The following is a 22,164-nucleotide window of genomic DNA, read 5'->3' on the forward strand; positions in this document are numbered from 1 at the left end:
AACAATGGAAGCAAGAAATACAAGTACAAGGAAATACTAACACTAAAAGAGAAGATGACTCAAATTCTAAGTGAAAAAAGACTTATGCCTATTTGGATACTTCATATTCCTCATTGCCTTCTCAAATTTTGTTCCACTTTGCATAATTCTTGAACTATTTGAAGTATTACATTTGCTGTTACTGGCCTGAGGCCTTATCTGTACTAACAGAATGCACTGTTTTAACTAGGTAGAGCAAAAAAAAGTAGTCTACAGTTAGGTAAGCCACAGAGCTTCTACTGAATCCAGGTCTTCCACATCATATGTCTCTTATTAGGCTGGTCATTCTTCTCTTCTGCAGATAGCAGTCTGGGAATCAAAATAACAAGAACAAGACTGTACTTCCAAACCTCAACTTACATCTGCAGAATTGAAGACATCAGGTAAAAGAAAGTTGAGTAATGCCCACAACTCGTGGAGGTTATTCTGTAAAGGAGTTCCTGTAAGCAGCAAGCGATTTGTCGTCTTGAACTCACGTACAATCTCTGACAGCTAGAAATACAACCAATAGTTATCATCATCATATACACTTAAGCATAATGAATTTTGATCAGTTTCTGAAACAGTGTCAACTAGACTTAAAAGACAGTGAGCCGCCTATGAAATTCATATTTACCACTAAATAGCTTATGGCTTATATTTAAAAAAAACCCACACCACACCTAACACTTTAAATTTGCTAAAATCAGATGCTATCTTTTTTGTTAAACTATCTTCAAAGTATCAAATAATTTTGAGTTTACCTTAGACTTCTCATTCTTTATTCTGTGGGCTTCATCAATTACCAGGTATCTCCAGTTAAACTTTTTGAAGACTGATTTTTCTTTAATTACCATTTCATACGATGTAACACAAACATCCCATTCACCAGGCATCATTACATCACGGATAAAAGCAGCCTGAAGCAGAACAATTGAATTTATAAATGTTTATAAATATGAACAGTTCATATGGAATTCAGTGAAACCTATTTCCACCAACATTACTGATGCACTAAGTTAGCACACAAAGGACTGAAACATGTTTATGTAACAAAACCCTTCAATCCTTTGTACTTTAGGCACAGACAGATCACCAGCTGGAGTTAAGCAAAACAAAAGTTTTCTCCTATTCAAAATTAAATATAGAATCATAGAATCATTTAAGTTGGAAGAGACCTTTAAGATCATCCAGTCCAGTCGTTAACCTAGCACTGCCAAGTCCCCCACTACACCATGTGTAAAAAAAACCCCACTGTAATTACTTAAAAACCACTGTAATTAAGGAAGTAGCTTAGCGAGAATTCCACATCCCCAAATGCTAGCTTTGACAAATAACACACACATCTTTGAAATGTAGAGCACTTACTCTGGCGTCTTTATCTCCAATAAGGCAAACAGCACGTAATGATGGAACCCAGCGTTTGAATTCATTCATCCAATTGTGCAAAGTTGATTTTGGAACCAGGACCATGTGTGGCCCAGGAATGTTTCGGTAATGCTTCAGATAGCCTAATAATGCTATTGTTTGTAGAGTCTTACCAAGACCCTGCATTGACAAAGAGGAGGGGGAAAGAAACCTGCTGAAATGAAATACCATGCTGAAATAGTTTCAAACAATTTTCCTACTATATAATTCTGCCACTTAAGTTGTTTAAAGCAAACTGCACAGCAAATGCTTGCGATACAATTTCTTTCGTTACATTACGATTCCAGTTGCGAAAAATCTAACTGTTGCAGAATGATGCACACTGCTGCATATACATTAAATACTATAAGGCACTTTAATGTTGAATTTTGCTCAATAATTACCACAAAAATTACAAAAGATTACTGCTTACCATTTCATCTGCCAGAATGCCATTAACACCATTTTCATATAATGAGATCATCCAGTTCAAACCTCTAACCTGATAATCTCTTAGTGTTCCTCCTTTCACATCTGTAAATGTAAGATTCCTCTAAGTAGAAAAATACTAAGTAGAAAATTTTAATTGCAATCTGCTCAGATTTTAATTACATCAAAGCAATCAGAAAACTGTCGATACAATACTTACATGAAGGAGACTCCTCAAATCGAATACACACATTAGATGTTTTTCGACTCTCTGACAACAGCTCTTCATCTTCTTCCTGTTCTGTGCGCCTGTGACGGTAACTAAAGAAGGAATCCAAGATTTATGTTTATGTGAAATAATTTCAAAACACTGACCATAAAATCAAAAGAGACAAATTATAACAGAAACAGTCATTAATCTACAATGTGTGCATTTTGGTAACCTGACCAAAATCATATCCTGCTGATAAGTTTTCCCTTTAATTAGAAAAGCTGATATGAAGCCCTGTCCTCCACAGCCGTAACTATACTCTGACAAGTATCATAAGTTCTCTAAGGTACTTTTTAATGAGCAACACAGAAATACAAGACACGTATCAGTGGTGGCCTTAGAATCAATTACTTGATAACTAAACCATTCAGAAGAATCACATATTCAATTAAAAAAAAGATTTATGAAATAGAAAATGCCATTTTGTAAGTGTTCCAAAAAACAGTTGCTTGCTATTACAAGATCCCTGAGAAACACTAGATGCAGGCTATGCCTACATTACCGACTAATACAGACAGACTGCTGGAGCAAGACAACGGGTGCAGAGTATCCAAGATCCACCGCTACATGAACATTGTCTTGTTTCAACTTGTTCTAGCTCCACTCTGGTCCCACTGGCACATCCACTAGCAGCTGGAGCACATCAGGTGCATTTCTGGAGTGCATAATCTAGTTCAGCATCATGCAAAAGAAATTCATGTGCTCCAAAATCACTCCACAATACGGACCAAAGCATGATAAGTGGCAAGAATCAGGCAATTTACTTTAAAAATGTATTCTTGATCCAAGGTCATACTAAAGTTGATAGATAAGCATGCATACACCAACCAGCTTTTAAAGAAATTATGATAGGAGAAGTTCTGGACTTACTTAAAGCACAATCTCTATGCAACTAACTAGATATGTTAAAATACGTAATTCATTTAGAAGTGTAAAAAGTCAGAAATAAAAATAAAACATACTCCCCAGCTGAAATCAAACACTGTTTTTCATCTTTCTTCATCCGTGGCCGTCCCAGCTTGACTTTCAATGGAGATGTTGGTGATTTTTGTGCTGCAGGCTGAATAAAATGTGCAAAAAGTTCTGTCTGCTTCAGGAGGAATTCAAACCTTTTTGCTCGATCTGCTTTCTAGTTTCCAAAGTGGGGAGAATTTAAAAAAAAAAGAAAAATCAATAATAAAAATACAGTTTTTTTATGATGAAAAGTTAAGAAACAGAATTCAGACGCTCATGAGAACAACTTACATGAGGAAAGATTGACAAAACCATCTGCCTACTGTTAGCCAACTCAGAGGGCTACAAGCATCATGAAATAGCTCTTGAGCTGCTTCAGCTTACAGCTAAGCATGGATTGCTTTAGAGCACCCAATGGCAACACATGGTAGTTCAAATGATCCTTCATGAATACCACAGCAATCTGGGAGACACGGCAGGACTTGATAACCTCATCGCAGTAACTCATCCCCACTCAAAACCCAAAGATTAGTAAAACAACCCAAAACCAGTTTAGTTGTATAGATTGCTTAAGTCTGCATGGCACACAGGCAACTGAAGGAATGCTTTAAAGAACTGTCTACAAAAGATGAAGAAAAAACTAAGGTTCTGACATAGGGATGAAATCCTAACCTTGGTCAAGTCAGGCAAAACTTCCATCAGCCTCAAGGCTATCTGGATTTGATCCAAGAAAATAATGTGGTAGCTCTGCTTTTAGAAGTATGACTAAAGTAATGGATGCACCAGCTCAATATTGCTTTCACTGAAGTTTGTGAATTTTGCTGTGAGATTTCAAATTTCAATCATTTCAGATTTGCCATATCAATGAGGCATATGCACTTCACTATATAAACACAGCAAAACTTATGTCCTCTATATTTAAAAGACAACATGTTACAGATTTAAGAAAAATACTATAAAATGCAAACACTATCTGACATTGCAGTTGTTAGCTCTTTCTCTATGCCATTTCTAAGCATCATGTAACACTGTACCACTTAAAGCAATTTTCATGGGACCTCATTTATATATCCTGATATAAACTACAAAAGTGAAATTGCATTTCTGTACCATAAGCTTTCTAAGAAATATACAAACAGAAAGCTTTTTTGCAGGTAACGTATATGCAAAAAAAGTGCTCTAACAGCAATAACACAAACCAAAGAAAAGGGCAATAAAAATGAACCTGACATGCAATGCATGATCTTGCCACATGAGGGCAATGCATTTCTTTTAATAGTGCACCACTTACCAGCGAATAAACATCTTGCATCCTGGAAAAATATTACTACTATTTTTCCCTTGCATTCATTATTGGACCATTTGTGTAAATAACTGGAAAACCATGTAAACTGTAATTATCAAGTAAAACTTTTAGGAAAAAAAAATCTAAAAGAGGAGTAAAGACATGGATGTTTATGGACATACAGGATAAGAACAAATCCATTCAGAGGATTTATATTAAACTAATAATACACGATGGTTTTGGCAAGCTAGCCATAACTGGTAAGGTTCTATATTGAATTTCACGATATACATTTTTGCCTGCAATATTACTGGCTGGGTATAAGCAGCATGCTTTGATAAATAGTAAAGGTTTAGCTCACAACTGCACAATTGATGAAAGGTAGATATTTTTGAAACCTAGTCCCTTTGCCTCTTAGAATAACTGAATTAACACTCTGATTGAGGAAAGATGTAAATTCACCATGTATTACTGTGAAACCAAGTTTAGTTATTTACTCAACTCATTCTCAATGAACAGATTTACTTGTGTGTCTTCTCATTGGCTAAAAATTAAGTATTCCTACAAGTAGGTATCAATTTATCTATGTCTAACAGTGATACTCTTCCCTGGCTTCTACAGTATCCAATTCTTTCAGACTCTACTGTAATTATTAGGCATCTACTTAATGTTAAAGCTTTTAAGAAAAAAAGCAGCAAGATATAGATACCAGCTTCAACCAAGAACTTGCTACATGTGTGATTCAAGAACAAGTCTTACAATGTCCTCCTTGTTTCTGCCTCTTCTCTGTAGTACAGAAGTTACCCTGTTATCTCTCTTCTCCAGCACTACAAGCTTCCTTCATTTGTGTCACAGATCCTCTTTTACATTGTTATGGCAAATATATTATGGGGCATATCAACATTTAAAACCTTTATGTTTTTATATGACGAGAAACCAGCAGCTTCAATATTTCTCTCATTTAAGAAGTAGGTTAAGGGTGCCTCTGACATGATTCAAGGGGTCATGAAATAAAACTAGCAGAGATGGATTCAAAATCAAATGGGGAAAGTTCTAAATATTAAATTGAATAGAAACTCTTTACCACTGGAGTGTGGGTAACTAAACTTACATGAGAGGAAAAAAAAAACACAAGCAAACGAATTCATGGGAAGAAAAAACCACCAAAAAACCCACTGACAACTACTGAGTTTAAAAACCACAGCCTCCAACTCCAGAAATCAAGCAGACAAAAATACTTGGAAGAGTGGAACAGTATTTAACAGAACTATCACCATCTGCTTCCTCTGCTCTCATATTCTTCACTAAATACCTACTTGTTAGCCATTGTGGGAAACACCACACTGGACTAGCCATTTAAATGAATCTTGATTTTTCTTTTCTGACGCATCCAGTCCACAATAATTCCTTGTAACTGTTGTTCTAGTTCAAGTAAACAAACATTATAAAAAACTACAGTATGTTTTGTCATGAAAACACTTACCATCTTCTCTTCATATTCTGGGTCAACTTCTTTTTCAGGTCTAGCTGCCTTTGGAGGAAGTTTGAGTTGAAATGGGGGATCATTTTTCTGGAATTCAAATTTTAAATACTTTATAAATATCAGCTTCTTTACTTACTAAAGCAAAAAGACATCAAACTGAACAAGATAAGCACACTACTTTTTAAAAAATATTTATTTCAAAATGAAGTGACTGCATTAATCATATTATTTCACCCAAACCAGAACCTGATATCCATGATGAAACTAAAGAGGAGGTATGACCAGATAAAATGTAAGCTGAAGATCTGTCTCATCCTCATGTTTATCTCTACAAATAGGATCCAAGTTGAAAGCATTGAAAGAAACTACTGAAAGAGGATGTTTAATCTCTCACAGAGATCTTGTTTTAAATCCATAATTGAATTTACTATCTTGAAAAGATATTTTAAAAAAATTAAATGTGATTTCTAAATGTAAAATTCCTAACTGCAAATTTCTGGCACTTGCATCTTGGTTGGGTTTTGTTTGTTTTCACTTCTAGATGAACAGTCAGAGTTAATTTGGAAACACAGGTGTAACTACAAAATTAACACAAATTAAACAACCAAATCAAACAACCATGCAACAACTGCATGGTATGCTCTTAGTTAAAAAAGAACTACCTTGTTTACTATAAATGAAAAATTTAAGAAACTGTAACAAAAATGGCTGACTTCTGTAGCTTAAGAGATTCATTTTTGTCTTCTATTGGGAAGCTCAAAGCTAGTTTCCACAACTTCAACCACTACATTGCTATGTTAAAAAAAAAAAGAAGAAAAAAAAAGAGCTGGCAAAAGCCATGATATTGACAAAATATCTTTTTTAAGAAGAGAACTATGGGAGAAATATTTAGTGGATTGTTTCCCCTAATTCAGTCTTTGAAGTATGCCTTTTTACACACCTCCTGCAAGTAAAAGTAGTATTAAATATTTTTCGAAATGCATTAAGTTATAAAAAAGTTTTTGATAAGCACTGAATAATCTGAAAGGAACTGCCAAAGTGCATGTTTGTATAAAATGTAACAGAGCAGAGTCTTAATCTGACAAGCACTGTAAGTATCAGCCTACTGTAAATACATTAAAATGAAATAATAATTACTCTAAACTATTCAGGGTCAAGTAGCAAAACCAGACCAAACTGGGACTAAATATGTAAAAGTCCATCAAGCAACATTACACTTAAAATTTCAGAACTGTTACTGATGAATATATATGCCAACCTACTCTAACTTTAAGCACAATCGTGCAAATGGAAGGCATATTTTCTGAAGTCAGAGATCACCTTTTCAAGTTTTGGCCCAAAGGCATAATTATCTGCAAAGGTGAACACTACTAAGTATATAATGAAGTTGTTGGACAATTTAATGATTTTATAAATGCATGATTCAGCTTGGCAAGGCCAAGTGATCATGTTGCAAATAGGTAGCATTAGAAATGTTCTATTAACTTACAGCTTCTTCAATCACATTAACAATCAGCTCATCTCAGAACACAGTGTTAGGAGCAGACTGTTACGCCAACATGCCAAAGAGCAGGTCAGATATAATGTAATGGAGGTGTTAATATACAAATGTACTATATAACATACATCCCAAGAAGAGAGACTGCCAGTGCTAATATCAGGCCCAATCCTTGTTATTCAAGTGACAAAATACTCCTCAGAGGAAAACAGAATTGACAGTAGGCCATTTCAGATGTCTCCCTCGCTTCCCCTAGAAATAAATTACATAGATACATGCTACTGGTAAGAAGCTGTCTGTCTAAAGTTTCTCCTGGACAAAGCAGAACTCCTCAGTATTATGAGAATGCCTTTTAACTGCAAGTTTTCCAAGTAAAATGTAATGCAATATCTTCCTAAGCCCCAAGGCAGACAGCTCTAATGCCAGTTCTGTTGTTACTCAGATTTCCCCAGAAGACAACAACTTATGGTCGCATAAAAATCAAATTTATTCAGAAAGAAGTATTTGTGAATAACACACTGAGTTAAAGAAGTAAACAGTGTGATGTGATTTTTTATAGTGCTGTGGCTGCAGTAACTTTACATCTTACACCTTACCTTTCAAGGCAAAATACAGTTTCCCTGTCCCCCCACTCCTCATTGCAGTGTTTCTGCATAATGAACATTGATGGCCCCAAATATTAGAAATAACAAACAGGAGACTGTCAAAAGCTGATGAAGGAGACAAACAACTTAAGACACATGCATCCCAACACCCTTTCTCTTCCTCACAACTTACAAGGAAAAAGAATACGCTGTAGGTTCACTACAATACTATTCTGTGCTGGTGGAGATAGATGGGTAGTAAGGATGAATGTCACATCCAAACTTACTTCTGCATAATGTTCTGAGTTCTAAAAATCTAGACCTTGTCAATTACTAAATTTTGATTTGAATAATAATACTTCTCTCTCACTACCAACTGGATCATGTACCTAATACAACACAGAACCACAAAATATTTCATCAAGTTTTACCCTAGAAACTTTACACAATGCATCTAGAGGGCTGATTTAACAGGAAACAGGAGGATCAGCAGAAGCCTCACTACAAACCATTAATTAACCAGCAAAAAAGTACTCTTGTTTTCAACTCAGGGAGCTAGCTGGTAACAATCTGCCTCTACCCTACAGAAGTTTTCCATTCAAGAGTAAACCCTAGATAAGAGTCCCCTGAAAACTGGTGTCATTTAGACACCTTACAAGAAACAGGACCAGTTTCAAAAACAACAGACCTTGAGTATTCCAAAGATCCAAAATACTTCTTGAAATCTCTACTAACTAAAGAGAGCTACTAACTTCAGGCTGAGAGAAAGATTGCTATCTGCTAAGTGCAATAGTTAGTCCTGCATTGGGTAGGTCACCCGAACACCTAAATAAATGACTGGGAATAAGAACTGCTGCTGCTTTAGTTGACTTTACCCTTATGAACTGTGCTACTGAGAACTTTAAACAGATGCATTAAGAATTAGAAGGATTCCTTTTGTGTTTATTTCACATATACAATGTGGAAATACATTCCAAATAGCCACTAACACCCTGTTTTGGTACTACTACTACAAGGAAGACTTTATAGTGAAGTAAAACAGTGAGAGGGGAACAGAGCACAACAGGTTGTATTATATGCCATTACTATGCCAATGGTGTAACTAACTGTGTACCTACATAACAGACCTGTGGCCCAACGTGAAGTGAAATTCCAGTCTGAATAAAAACTCAAGAGCAAAACTTTTTTTTTTTAAGAAACATATTGACTAGTATGGCACAGTAGCACAACACTGATAATATTTGAAATCATTCACTGCTTTCATACGATCTCTCTAGACAGGCATTGTCTAAACATTTAGTATGGACTTTTTATCAGTTGACATGCATAAAATTTTGCAGAGTAAACTGCAGCCAATACAGCAATAGCCCTTGAACTTTTTCCCCTTAACAATCAGGTAATGTTCAGAATTACACTGTATGGTATCTCATAGCTGTTTCTATACATAAGTAATGAAATAAAGAATCAAGCGTTCTTTTCAGGCAAAAATGGACTTTCATTGATTGGAATTAAAATTCTGATTGCACTGATATCAATATTTCTGCTGTTTTCTCAAGTATCATAAAAATATGACACACAGTCATCATTATCACTAAGTTTTTATAATATTTGTTCTTCAGGCAAAATCTTGTTCCGTTTCCAAGGATACCTAAACACGTCACTTTTTACATTCCTTGGCTCTTGGCCTGTAATCTTTTTTTCCCCAAAAAAAGCTAAAGGGAGGAGGCTGGCAGCCATACATTCTCTTCCGAAGGGTTTACTCTGCATCCCGGTTGCATTTTAGCCGGGCAGATGGAAGGCTGAAGCCCTGAGGGCTGGGACGGACCGGTTCAGCCCCGAACTCTCCGCGCCGCCGCCGCGACACCCCCGGCCCAGGGCCGCCATCCCGCTCCGGGACAGGGGAAGGGGAACAACAGGGCGGGGGAGGAATACGGGAGCGGGCCCCGCAGCAGGGCACAGGCTGCGGGGCGATACGGGGCACAGCCGGCTCACGGCACGGGAGGACAGCCTAAACGGCCAGTTACCGGCGTGCCCGGGCTGCGCGGCTGGGAAGGGGGCACCAGAACCGAACGGATGGCGGCAGCTGCCACGGGGATGCTGAAGGACAGACCGGGGAGCCGGCCTGCACGGCGGGGCCGGGGGGGTGTGTCCGGGCGGGGGCCGGCCTACAGGGCCGCGGCTCCGGCTCGGCCGGGCCCTCACGGACTGCGGCAGAGGGGCCGGTGCGCTGCCAGCAGCCCGGGCGGCCGCCTCAGGGCTGGGGCGGCGCGGCCCGAGGGGCGGCTGTAGGAGGGGGGCGGCGGGGTCAGACGCGCTCGTCCTAGGAGGCTCCGCCGCCCGCAGGACTTCCCCCCCCACCCCGGAGCAGTACCTCCTCGGTGCCGGGCTCCTGTGCAGAGGCCGCCGCGGCGGAGGTGGAAGGCACCTCGCCATCCGCACGGACGGCGCCGCCTGGGCCGGTGTCCATTTTGTGCGCGGCGGGTACCGGAGCCACCGGGGCGGGGGGGCAAGGGGCGGCCCCTCCGCCCCAAACACCGCGCGGCCCCGCCCCTCCCGCTGGCCCGCCCCGCCCGCATCTCGCGATACTTCCGCGAGAGGTGCTCGGGGTCGCGCCGTTCCCGTGGAGTGGTGGTGGGGTGCGTGCTGCCTGAGGCGGGCAGGGCTCTAATGGCGGGGCGCGATGGCGGGGCGCCGGCTGCGCCACAGGCGGGGGAAGAAAGCAAGGCCTCCCCTTGCGGAGTCAGCGGGGCCCCTGGGAAGGCTCCCGGGACCAATTCCTGGCCATTCCCCACCGGGCGCTGCACAAAGGGCTGCCTGCAGCCATCAGTGGCCTCGCTGCCTCCTGTCCTCTAGAGTGACACCACAGCTCACAGAAGAGAAAGCGGTCAGGGACGCTACATACATAAGCGACAGCTCTGGAGATGCCCAGGGCCAGTGTTATGATGTACTGTGCTGTCTCAGGGCCTCCCGGGCATCCACTGTATTTCAGAGACAACGCTGGACTAGAGGGGCCTGAATTGGTGCAACCGTTGCTGAGGTCCCTTCCATGTCCCACCTGCGGCCTCTGTAATCAAGGGGCAGGATGCACTCTCCTTCCCGTGTCTTCCCAGACAAGAGTCCCTGGCAGCCACGTAGAGCACCTGTTGTGAAAGAAGGAAGCATGGGTGCTGACATGGAGAGCTGACAAGAGCATGAGGTGCTGCAGGAGCCAGATATTAAAACAACCAGAATGGTACGGGTCAGAAAACTTTCTACTTGCAGTTCATTTTCCTTGATTCCAAACTCTGTTGCAAATAGCAAGTGTGTTTTCCTAAATGCCCCAGGCTGTATTTGAGAGAGAAAATCATCTCTTAACATCTGCAGGGCTAAGAGGTACCAGTGGAGCTCCCACAGCAAGAGCAGTTTATGGGAATTTTTTTTTTTCCTTAAGCCATCTCAAATTCAGCAGTGTTTGTGTATTTCATATTGAAAATTGCACTAATGAAGCCGCTCGATTCAGTTACTGTCAATGCACGCATTTTTGACTGTCCATGCAAGATGTTCAGATTCTCAGCTGCTGAGCGGTAGCTTTGTTTATACTGCTAAAGGATTCCAAAACAATCCTTGAGATGGCAGGCTTAAAAAGCCAAAAGCTCCAAATCAGCCATTTTACCTGGTAATTACTTACAAAGGCAATATTGAGCATTTTGTCCAAATAGATGAAACCCTAGCTTTGTAGGCAGAATGAGCAACAAAAGCTTTTTCATCCCAATAAAAAACTCAGTAGCTGTTATCAGGATTTTTTTTGCACAACTCAACAACTAAGCTGCAGCTCACATACACCGCATTTAGAAAGACCTCTGACCTCCATCCATACACTGACTCCAATAAGGTGCCATTTTGTGAAGAGTAACTGTACGTCTAAACTGTTTCCATGACTGCCTGATTACTCTGAAATTCAGTATCTAAATTATGGTCCAACATATAAGATTTAAGCTCTAAACTCCCCTTTTGCGTGTTGTGAAACAGCTGCAAAACAATAACAGTGCTGTTCCAAATTATTTAGCACCCTATTGCTTTCTGCGTCTGTTGCATAGTTTGCAACAAAGCAAAGCCCACAGTGTCTGCAGTAGCCCTTCCACATGATTTATTTTTAAAAGCTTTGGGAAGTACATTTTTCATAGCACAATTGAGCAGAGTGACATGACTGGTTTTGAAAGAGTACTCCAAATAGCTTTTCCAAGCAGGGCGATCTAGAAAATGAAGCTTACCGTTAGCTATGCAAAAAGTCTCTAAGGTGGGAAAATTCCAGTCTACAGCATGTTTGTTCTTAGCCTTTACAGAAAATAGCTTGCTAACCATTTTTAATATTTGACTTTCCTACTTCAGTTTCAAATGCCTGTAGCTTCTCTTTATGCAAAACACTCTCAAGTGTTTGTCACAGCTTGCTTTTTACTTGAAATTCACAGGAACATTACATGCTGTACAAAACAATCGAGCTGCTGCTTTCATGAAAGATCCCCTTTGGATATTTTTTGCTTGTGTGCTTAACATTTGCATTTGGCATTTTGCATAGATGTTCTTAGTTGCTTCTTTTAGACTGTTTTGTGTACTCCTGTGAATCTACAGACAGAAAAAAGAAACTTTGTCATACAACAGTATTATCATGTGATAATCTAATTAATTATAAAAAAGTAGTGAAGTGCTTATTTGTACTTACTTTATATACTATTTTTTTGTACTCATATATTTCAAAATTCCACAGAATTTCTCCAATTGTTTGGTTTTTCTTTCTGTGGTTGGGAGGCAGGGGGCTGGTTGTCATGTTAAAGTTGTAGATTTAGGTATTAGCTCTTTGTTTTCCCAGGCTTATTACTCCTTATTTTACAATCTGCCAGATACAATCACCAGGGCTGAATGTATAATCTCCACATTAAGGTTTCACAGCAATTAAGAAGGCCTCCTCTGTCCAACTCAGAAAGATGGCACTTGACATATTGTATGAGAATTACATTTTCTTGTCAGACACAAAAAGAGAAATTGCATATACTTAGACTTGCCGTTAACAACTTTTATGTTTCAGACACTGCTGAAATATGTAAAGAGTTGATGAGATATGGATCCAGGGACATTTTCGTTACTATCTAGGTAAGACCGTAAGATTTTTGAATTCTTGGACTGTGACTGCTCAACATTTCCCAAACAGGGAACTGATTGTAGTGATCTTAATTTCTGTAGCACAGATATATTGGGTTTGGGTAACTTTTTAAAATAAATCTTAATATTTTGTGGAATTACTTCATAAACTAAGTTGCTATAAAAGCCCCTTTTATGTGAGTTTTGTGGATGAGTTGTACAGGTACCTACCTATGGGTGTGGATGGAGAAATGTTACCAAAAGCAGGCTGAAAAAGAAATAGTACATGCTGAGAGATAGCGTGTGAAAATCCCCCAAGAACTGATAGGCTTTAGAGACCAGTAGACCTGTTGAATTCACAAGAACAGTTAAACTCAGTACACCAAGAGTTTGCCAAATCCATACAAGGCCACCAGCGCGCACAAGCATCAACGGGTTGTGTCACTCTGTGTCACAGAAAGTGGTGGCTATGACTGCTAAATACAAATGAAGCCGATAGGACTATATATATGTGCCTGCTGAAAAAAAGAGGAGCCTTTCAAAGACTTTCTGAGCACTTTAGTAAGCAGATGGGTTGGCCTCCCAGCAGTTGCACAAACCAAGTGACTTAGCATGTGTATGTGTAATTGAACCATGTGAATGCACTGAGTGGATAGTTATCTGCTGTTGGCAGTAAAAACTTGAATCTATGGGTAAGAACAGCTTAACTAATAAAAGGTGTCTTAAATATCGTTTGCGATTTGTGTCTTCCCTACATGAAAATCCAATTTACAAGTGACAGTACCGCTGTCAGATGCCTCTAGGTGGCCACACCGAGCTGTACTGTGGGAGTCGGGACTTCAAGGTGATCCTGCAGCCTACGTACTATTTAATATGAATGCTGCTCAGTCGTAAAGCTGATTTGATTAAGAATAGGGAAAAAATTATATACATTAGATTTGTAAACCATCTCGTACCTGCTGTTGTTTAATTATTTCTGGAACTGTATCGTACATTCAGTACCTTCCCCCAGAACAGCTAAAGTATCTTGTTAAGGAGGGCCTTGGCTGGGTAGTATCCTCTGACTTTGGGATCTCTTAACTCCTTTGTGCATATTCAGGAGGCTTTCCATTAAGTGCCATAGTCCAAAATTCTCAGGGCACAGCAAAGGCCAACTGCTCCCTGAAGGATGAGGAGCCAAGTACAGTAACATGGCCACCAAGGCAGGGGCCTCACCAGATAGTGTCCTGACCCACAGCACCTGAGCAAGGAGGGCAGGTCTGGAAATGATAGCCAGGCTCCACCGACAGTCCAGATGAATTTGTGGTAACAAAGCAGATCCAAGGTCAAGCCACTCCACAGGTCAGAATCACATCTGGTAAGGGCAACCAGGCTCAGCCACAGCGATCAGCAGGCAGGTCCAACATCAAGCTGAGCTGGAGACCAGTCCCTCTACAGCACAACTCGGGCAGGGACGGAAGGTCCAGGGCTGAGCCCAAATGGGGGTCCTGGGCCTATGGGCAGGGAGTGTGAGCGAAGGCCCCAGGGGAGGCTGGCTGGGATTATAAAGGCCTATTAGTGCACTCAGGCTGCTAACAAAATCATACGTCTCTTAACAGCAGAAAGTAGGCAATATTTTCCTTGTCTGTATTGCAAGCATCTTCCAGACAGTACTGCTCTCAAACAGCTCTCCCTAGGCTTTTTCTGGTGTTCGTGCAGGCTCCTATGAATGTCAGGGGTTTCCTTGTATCTTCTTTGTCTTGTTACATGGTGTTTCTGCCTGTTACATCTCTTCCAAAATGTAGTTTACAACACAACCACTCTAACAGCAGTTTGAAAACCGTGGTCTCGCTACTCTGCTCCAGGTGGGATCTCACTCGGTCCTGTCTTGTGCTATTTATCTCAACATAAGGTGAGCAACATCAGCAAGGCTGACCCAGCAGAAAACTATTTCCCATCTTTTATAATTTTCCTACTCGTTTAATGCTCTAAACAGACTTGCTATATAGTCATAAAAATGCCAGAAGTGATACAAGGAAAGCGGTGGGAGGAGTTCACAGCTACGGACAGGAAGGAGAGCAAGGCCTCCCTTCCAGCAGCAGCTGGCTGCTGGGTGTGAGTAAACCTGGACTGAGTTCACACCCTGGCACATAATCAAACTCCATCTACCACCACTATCTCTGTCTCTTGGTTTTCAAGTCAACTCACAAGGTGAAAGCCTTCCACCACACATCTCTTGCGCAGTTTTATTTATGGCCTGTGGTTTAATATGCGCCTCCTAGTGTTTAAGATGTTTTAACCATTTACCTGCTCCCTCATTTGGCCTAAGCTAAGAGAGAACATTGTATGGAGAAACTGTTTTCCAAATCTCCTAGGAAGGACTTCCTTCAGTGAAGAAATGACTGTTGTTTCTGTGAAGTCTGCTGCTTGGCTGGAGTGGCTTGTTTGGCAGAGAAACCATCTCTGCTAGATTCCATTATTACATATCTTCTGTTTGCTAAGAATTCAGAAATGCCGCCTCCGTTCATACGTCAGTGGTTACGTCCTTACAAGTAACTTTGGTTATGTCCAGCGGCACAGTTCGATGCATTCTTATGCTTACTTGTGCAGCCGTGTTTCATTCAGATCCTTATTTTATAGGTTCCCTTCCAAAATTTATCCACTTTAGGGTCCTAGATTTTTTCCTTCCTCATAGGATTAGAAAGAAACCTAGGCCTCCACCTCTAGAGCTTACAATACAGAAACTACTCCTAAATTGAGCTCTTGGTTTCTGCATCCCTCATTTGTCACCCAGGTTTTGCTGAAGATGTCTTTTCCGAGGATGTCCATTGCTGCAGAGCAGCAGTTGAGCAGAAAAGAGCAGTCCAGCTCCTGCATGATGTAGTTCATGGCTACAAACAACAAGTGATTACCTGATTCTGCCTCCGGTACAGGCGCAAGCACATCCAAGCAATGTACTCTGATAAGCTTGACATTAAGTATAATAGAAAAGGAATTTTTTTTTCTTTTTTGGTGCAGGCTTCACATTCATGCAGCAGTTTTCTGTATTAAGCGTTCATTTTACCCAACAGTCAGTCTCTGGAGTTGCCCATAGGGTTTGCACATACAAGACCTCATTCAGCATTGAAAACTGTAACAAAATAGCTAATGTATCCTTTGTATCTGTTCACAGAGCCCATAGCTGTACAAATACTCATTGTTTTTTCCCATCTTGTATGCAATATTGCATTTTTAATTCCAGGTTTTAGCAACCAAAGCTTCACTGTGACACTGCAAAGGCTTCTAATATGTCTGTATTTCCCAACCACACAAGTTTTTTGCTAAACATTTTTTCACTTGGTATCCACTTTTTTTTGGCCGTGTGTTCATTTTCTCAGTGGGAGAGCCAGGAACTCTCACAGTTTGGTGAATTATGAAAGTGAGAAGACTGTCATCTCTTCATGGACGTGATGAGCCAGGTTTATGTGATCACATTAGCATCTGTTAATTTACTGAGCCTTATCAGGAACTTACTGCAGAGATACTGTAATTGCCTACATGGATACCTTTAGGCCTTTGCAACTTCAAAGTTAAACATAGTGGCTCCTTCCCCCCACACCATGTTTCTGTGTTCCTGACCAATTGCACTGTCACTGGTGTTTCTGCAGGTGAGCAGGGGGTTAGTTCAAGGTTCTCAAAAGCAAAACAACAAGCCCAACAAAGAGAGTTACTAGTTTTTTTCTCAGATCAGCACAGCAAAACAACTCGACTGCCCACACACACAAGGGCCAGTGCCAATACAGCAGCAAAACAGATCCATGGCAGGATGGAGGGTGGGATTGCAGCCACACTAATTTGTAGCAGTTTAAGCTACCATAAACCAGACTTTAATAAACAACGGTACAACTGTGTATTCTGTCGTAAACTCCAAATTTTGCCCACCTGCAAATAATGATGTCATGCGGATTTAACAATGATCAGGGGTTCCTTTGGAGATTATACAATAATTCCTGATGTAATAAACTGCAACTTTGCCAAAACCTGCAGCGCTGTGTCAAGGCAGCCCTTGGCCAGAAGAGACTAGTTTTGTTGAAAATGAAAGGCATTTTAAAAGTGATTTTAAATCAAAGCAAAAGCTGTCAAAAAAGGTTTTTCCAACTGAAATAAATCTGAAGCATACTTTGCTGCTCACTACAGTGGCATCCTTTTCTCCCCTAACCTATGCAGTGCTGAAAACCTGTAAATAACCTGCCCATAAAAGAGATAAAAGAATCTTAGAAAAATTGGAATATTTGTGAGTATCCAGCAAGCAGACCAGTGCAGTATAGCCTTTAACTCTCTTTAATGATGGTTTAAATTCTTTCTTCACAAATTCTCTGCCCAAAATAAATTACCTCTTTCTTAAGCAAAAGCCTTTTTCTGTGGGCTTGATTTTGCACTGATATACCTAAGCTGATCACAGACTATTTGTAAATGTAACAGTTCTTGTTCAAAGGTTTTAGCATGCAGTAGGATTTCTTTTAAATACAGGAAATGCGCAGAAGGATGCTGTAAAGTACTGCCTCCATTAGCTTTGCAAACATGGCAGATGCATTGCATAAGCCAAAACCCATCACTTCAGTTGCCACAGGCTTTATCCTGCTGTGAAAATACTTTCAATCCTGTCCTTTTTATCCATTTTTACTTGCCAATATCCACTCACTGTGGAAAACTAGACCAAGCCTGTTATATTTTCCAGAGTATTATCCATTTCTGCTGAAGGATCTGTTAAACTAGAGTAGCTGGTTTTAGTTTATCCTAGTCCACACAGAATCTGTTTCTGCCTTTCTCCTCGCTCCCCCATTTTTTTTGCTATTTTGCTTCCCTGACTGCCTGGGCCTTCTTTCTTCCTCATCCTGTAATGATTCTTCCTTTTTTGTAACAGTCTCAAACACACAGCTGCCATCAAAACAATTCTTCCTTTCCTGCATTTACAGTCTTCACACAGGGCAACCTTTTACACACGTAGTTCAGAAATCTGTTTGCTGTAATACCCTCAACTCAATCACAATTAAATAAAGTAGTATTTAATTTTTCCTTCAGTTACCTAGAAGGGGAGGGTATCCGTTTCACCCACTGTTTTGCCATCTGCATGAAAATTTCTCACAGATCACAATAGAAGAGGTGGGGTTTCTATAACTCTCAGTAATGCGTTTTTGGGCAACATAGAGAACAGAGGCAGACAGTGCCCCCTGTTAATTTTCCTGTGTTCATTTTCTCATCACTCTGGAGTGTTCTCTGGTTTCAGTAAGAATATTTTAGGGAAGCCGAGACCCATCCTGCACTTCATGACAAGCCTTCTACATTCGTGAGTCTGAAAATAGCTAGGTAGATTTTTTTCACTTAAACATAAAACTGCAGACTTCTTTTTCCATCTGTTTCTGCAGGCCTTCCTGAGACCTTTCTTTAAGCTTCACGTCCAAATTTCAGGCTGCTCTGGATAGTTTGGAGTAAACTGGTTTCAGCAAATCCTTGCTTTCAGGAGATTAAAATTAAAATTTAATAATAATTTGGTATTTCTGATCTGGAAGAGGCATATCATAATCTTGATGTCAAATAGATTATTTTGGATTTCTGGCTGTTACAGATTTGACTGTGTCATATCGCCAGAATCTATCAGCTGTGCACAGGTAAATTCCTCCAAATTGCCATATAAAGTTAATCAGTAGACCCTCTCACATGTGGGCTGAGTATTCATCATTGCTATAAGTGAAAAACGAAGTAGATTTTTCTTAGTTTCTAAAAGTAAATAAAACAATTAAAAAAGAAATTTTGGCTCTTTAAAAAAAAACATTTTCTCTGCTTCTGTATCTCCTCCAACAGTCATATAGATTATTTGCTGACCTTGAGGGGCAATTGATAAAATGACTCCACAAGGAAATCCTCAGAAAAGGGTCGATACCAATGCATATGTAGAGAGTAAGAGCCACAACTTGCTTGACCAGCTATGTAGACATCCTAAGATTGCTTTCTAGTCTGCAAACAGAAGCCAAAAAGTAGCAAAAGCACAAATTTTAATGTGTGCTTCCGTGGATGACAGAGAAGAGAGAAACCTTTCTTCTGGCAAAAGCGCCAGGCCAGAGGTTTGTACCAAAGTGAGCCTCTGTCTGTTACCACCTCCACTTCAGAAAAAAGCAGTTGTACATTTGCAAATTAACACTCTATTCAGCAGAACGCCACCAGTGAGTCTGAACGGGAGACTTTCCTATGAGATGCTGCATGTCTGCTGCTGTTTCCCAGAGGAGATTAGTGCCAGAGGGCGTTGGTCTGTTTTCTGAAACGGATTGACAGAGTTCTCCCTATGTGTCATGAGAGCTTTTGGTAAAATTAGATTCTGCCCTGTCCATAACAATAAAGGCCATACCCACATGCAGCTTACATAGTTCATATACTTCCTGGAGCAAAACCACAGCAACGTTCAACTGTCTGTTTTCTTTTTTTATTTTCACAATGGCTCCTGCTTCGAAAGCAGGTATCTGGCCGTTGGGTCCCACTGCTGCTGAGAGCTTGTGGGTGACTGAGTACACAGCACGGTTCAGGCAGAATATATTCGTCAGTTAAGCAGCGTAGCGCAGACAGGGTCGGCATCGTTTTACGCCAGTGGTCAGGCTCCAATTTTTGTAGTTAATTGTTTAAACAACAACAACAGATCATGTTGCTCTGATGATGTGTGCGTTCCTCTATTAGACCTGATTTGTATGGTGAGGACAGGCTACTGAAAGGAAGAGAAGGGGCTGAATTATCCCCTGTGACTTTGCTGAATTTGTCCTTGTGAATGGAAAGAGAGTGAAATATTTGTCTGCAGGGGGGAGCAGAGTGGTAACTGTCAGGAACAGCTGGAACATATATACTGTGTCATGTCTTTTTGTGGTACTGGGCTTTTCTGCTTGCTGTGGGAATGCTGCAGAGGCATGTTAGCATTTTGCTGAGTAAGTGTGGTGCGAGCTCCATATGTAAACAGGGATCAGTCACTAGATGAGGGAAAAGGGCTGTTCTCCCAGGGCTGTGGCTGTCTCTTGCATGCACCCCAACCTTCATAACCCCCGCAGGGTTTTGCAAATTAAATGTTGGGCTAGATTCTGGGGAAAATATATGCTTGTGGGAATGTCAGTCTAGATAACTCTGGTGTCTCTTCCTGCTTTGATACCTATAAATTTGTGAACAAAATAAATCCTCCTGATTCTTCCCATCCTCTCCATCCTGATTATTCTTCTGTCCACAGAAGACGACTTTCACTGCTCTCAGTATTAATAACAACAACACCAGCTGCTCTGCAACATGGAAATGGGCAGGCTTAAATAGCACACTTACTTCTTTAAATCAGTTGCTTGTAGGGTGATGAAGGAATTTCTCATCAAATGCAATTAGCCAATGTGTTCTCTTCTGTTTTATTAGTAGTCAAGTGTTGTTTTTCTCTGAAACATTCCTAAGTTAGGAAAGGAGAGGAGTAGACCAGTACTTTCATGACGAGCAAAGAATTCCTCTTAGGTACCTGGCTGACATGAATTGCACACACAGTCAGGGTCAAACCAATCCTGCTTACTCTGATCTTCGCCAGTGGCACATATGAGGTTAGTCTGGTGAGGACAAACTCTCTGGCATGATCCAGATAAAGACAGATTCTTGAAATCTGATTTAGACATATCAGAACATGAGTGACCTGTACAATTTGTGTAGAATAGAGAATGATTTTACCTTCTGAGCTTTCAATTTTATGTTTTACGTTTTATTTACTTTTACTTTCTCTGTAATCATGTCTACAGTTTATATCCATGAAGGCTTCTCAGCTTATTACTTTATTCTAGGAAGTGTCACATCAAGAAAAGAATATCTCTTGTCAAACTTTGAAGGTTTGCTAAGACTGGCTCTGATCTCATATAGAAAGAAAGAGAATTTTATCCTAACTGCGAGTCATTTTGGTTTGGGTATTTTCAGCGGTCGGTCATTTTTGAGAACATTCCTGTCACTCTCCCTACAGCAGATTTGGGGAGGCTGGCACCACTGGCTGATGTTATTGTTACCAAGCAAAACCTGATCTCTTTCAAGATAACTGCAATATGTATAAAGTAAAAGCTTAAAAAGCGAGACAAATAAACCTAAGCAAACATAGGTAATTCTACACTTTCAAACCTTTCAGCATTGCAATAATATTAAGAAAATAATTTCTGTTTTGCCAGTGATTTCAGCGTATATATTCAAGACATACTTGAAGTCCGAAACTAAATGCTAATGGATAAATGCAAAAGCTGGAACTAAAATAGAACACCCCAAGGGTTTCGCGGAAATGTTCAGCCAAAATCAATCTTTCTTTTGCTCTTCTTTCCCTTCACTTTCCATTCTGTTTCCAACCTCAGCTCACTCTCTACATATGTCTTCAACTGTAAGATTTTTAAAACAAAGACCATGTCATTCACCATCATGATGAAGGATTTAAGTAAAGAATTTTATAATGTAAAAGTGGTTGAAAAATATGTGCATGGAGCAGGAAAAAAGTGAAATCCCGCTTCTTCCATCAGGGCTACATACCATTCATTTTTAAGCCTGCTATTGTCAAACGCATACGTGAGTGACATATTATCAGCACAATGAAATTCATTAGGGTAAGAAAATAACTTTATTTGCTCTTTTAATGTTTGGAGAACTACTACCAAGAAGGCATGGCAGCTTTCATAACAAACATGTTAACCCCCACGTGCTCTGCTTAATTATGATTTCTGGCTTCCTGTATTTTCCCTGAGGCTACTGGCACCATAAGTAAACTGGCACAGGTTTTATTTATTCTGACTACGCTGAGCTGCAACGTGCAAGTAGTTCAGCAGGTGCTTCACAAGCAACTGAGCTGTTCCAGCAGTGAGGACAGGAGCCGTCTGACAGAGGAGCGACACATCTCGCAGGGAACAAAATCAGTGTACCCCTCCCCGTCACCATGGCTACCACTCAGCAGGCATTTTTTGGGTAGAAGCGCCAATTTAAGCAACTGCTGATTTCTTATTACTGCCCCTGCATCTCCCCCTCTGTTGGTCAGGTACGAGTGTGTAGTAGGCCACAGCATTTATCAGATCAGGAACTAGTCCTGATCCAGCTGGAAAATAATCTCTTTTTTTTGACTCATTCTTTTCGAAA

The 22,164-nt window shown here is 40.4% G+C and overlaps 2 protein-coding genes across 2 annotated transcripts in view; one reads left to right on the forward strand and one right to left on the reverse strand.

The window, feature by feature from the left end:
• SMARCA1 (SWI/SNF related, matrix associated, actin dependent regulator of chromatin, subfamily a, member 1) overlaps nt 1-10,492 on the reverse strand; it is a 34,742-nt gene extending 24,250 nt beyond the window's left edge. The window contains exons 1-8 of the mRNA XM_054839725.1: nt 10,301-10,492; nt 5,848-5,934; nt 3,088-3,254; nt 2,075-2,175; nt 1,859-1,959; nt 1,387-1,566; nt 783-938; nt 400-531 (exon numbers count right to left, since the gene is read on the reverse strand). Coding sequence (XP_054695700.1) covers nt 400-531; nt 783-938; nt 1,387-1,566; nt 1,859-1,959; nt 2,075-2,175; nt 3,088-3,254; nt 5,848-5,934; nt 10,301-10,396 — 1,020 coding nt within the window. The 5' untranslated portion in view covers nt 10,397-10,492. The remainder of the gene's footprint in view (nt 1-399; nt 532-782; nt 939-1,386; nt 1,567-1,858; nt 1,960-2,074; nt 2,176-3,087; nt 3,255-5,847; nt 5,935-10,300) is intronic.
• A 106-nt stretch (nt 10,493-10,598) lies between these two features.
• The window catches only part of GAB3 (GRB2 associated binding protein 3), an 80,431-nt gene continuing 68,865 nt past the window's right edge, over nt 10,599-22,164 (forward strand). The window contains exons 1-2 of the mRNA XM_054839730.1: nt 10,599-11,161; nt 12,992-13,056. The gene's annotated coding sequence lies outside the window, so the exon portion shown is untranslated. The remainder of the gene's footprint in view (nt 11,162-12,991; nt 13,057-22,164) is intronic.

This window comes from Grus americana, chromosome 12 (assembly GCF_028858705.1).
Source record: "Grus americana isolate bGruAme1 chromosome 12, bGruAme1.mat, whole genome shotgun sequence".
Lineage (NCBI taxonomy): Eukaryota > Metazoa > Chordata > Aves > Gruiformes > Gruidae > Grus > Grus americana.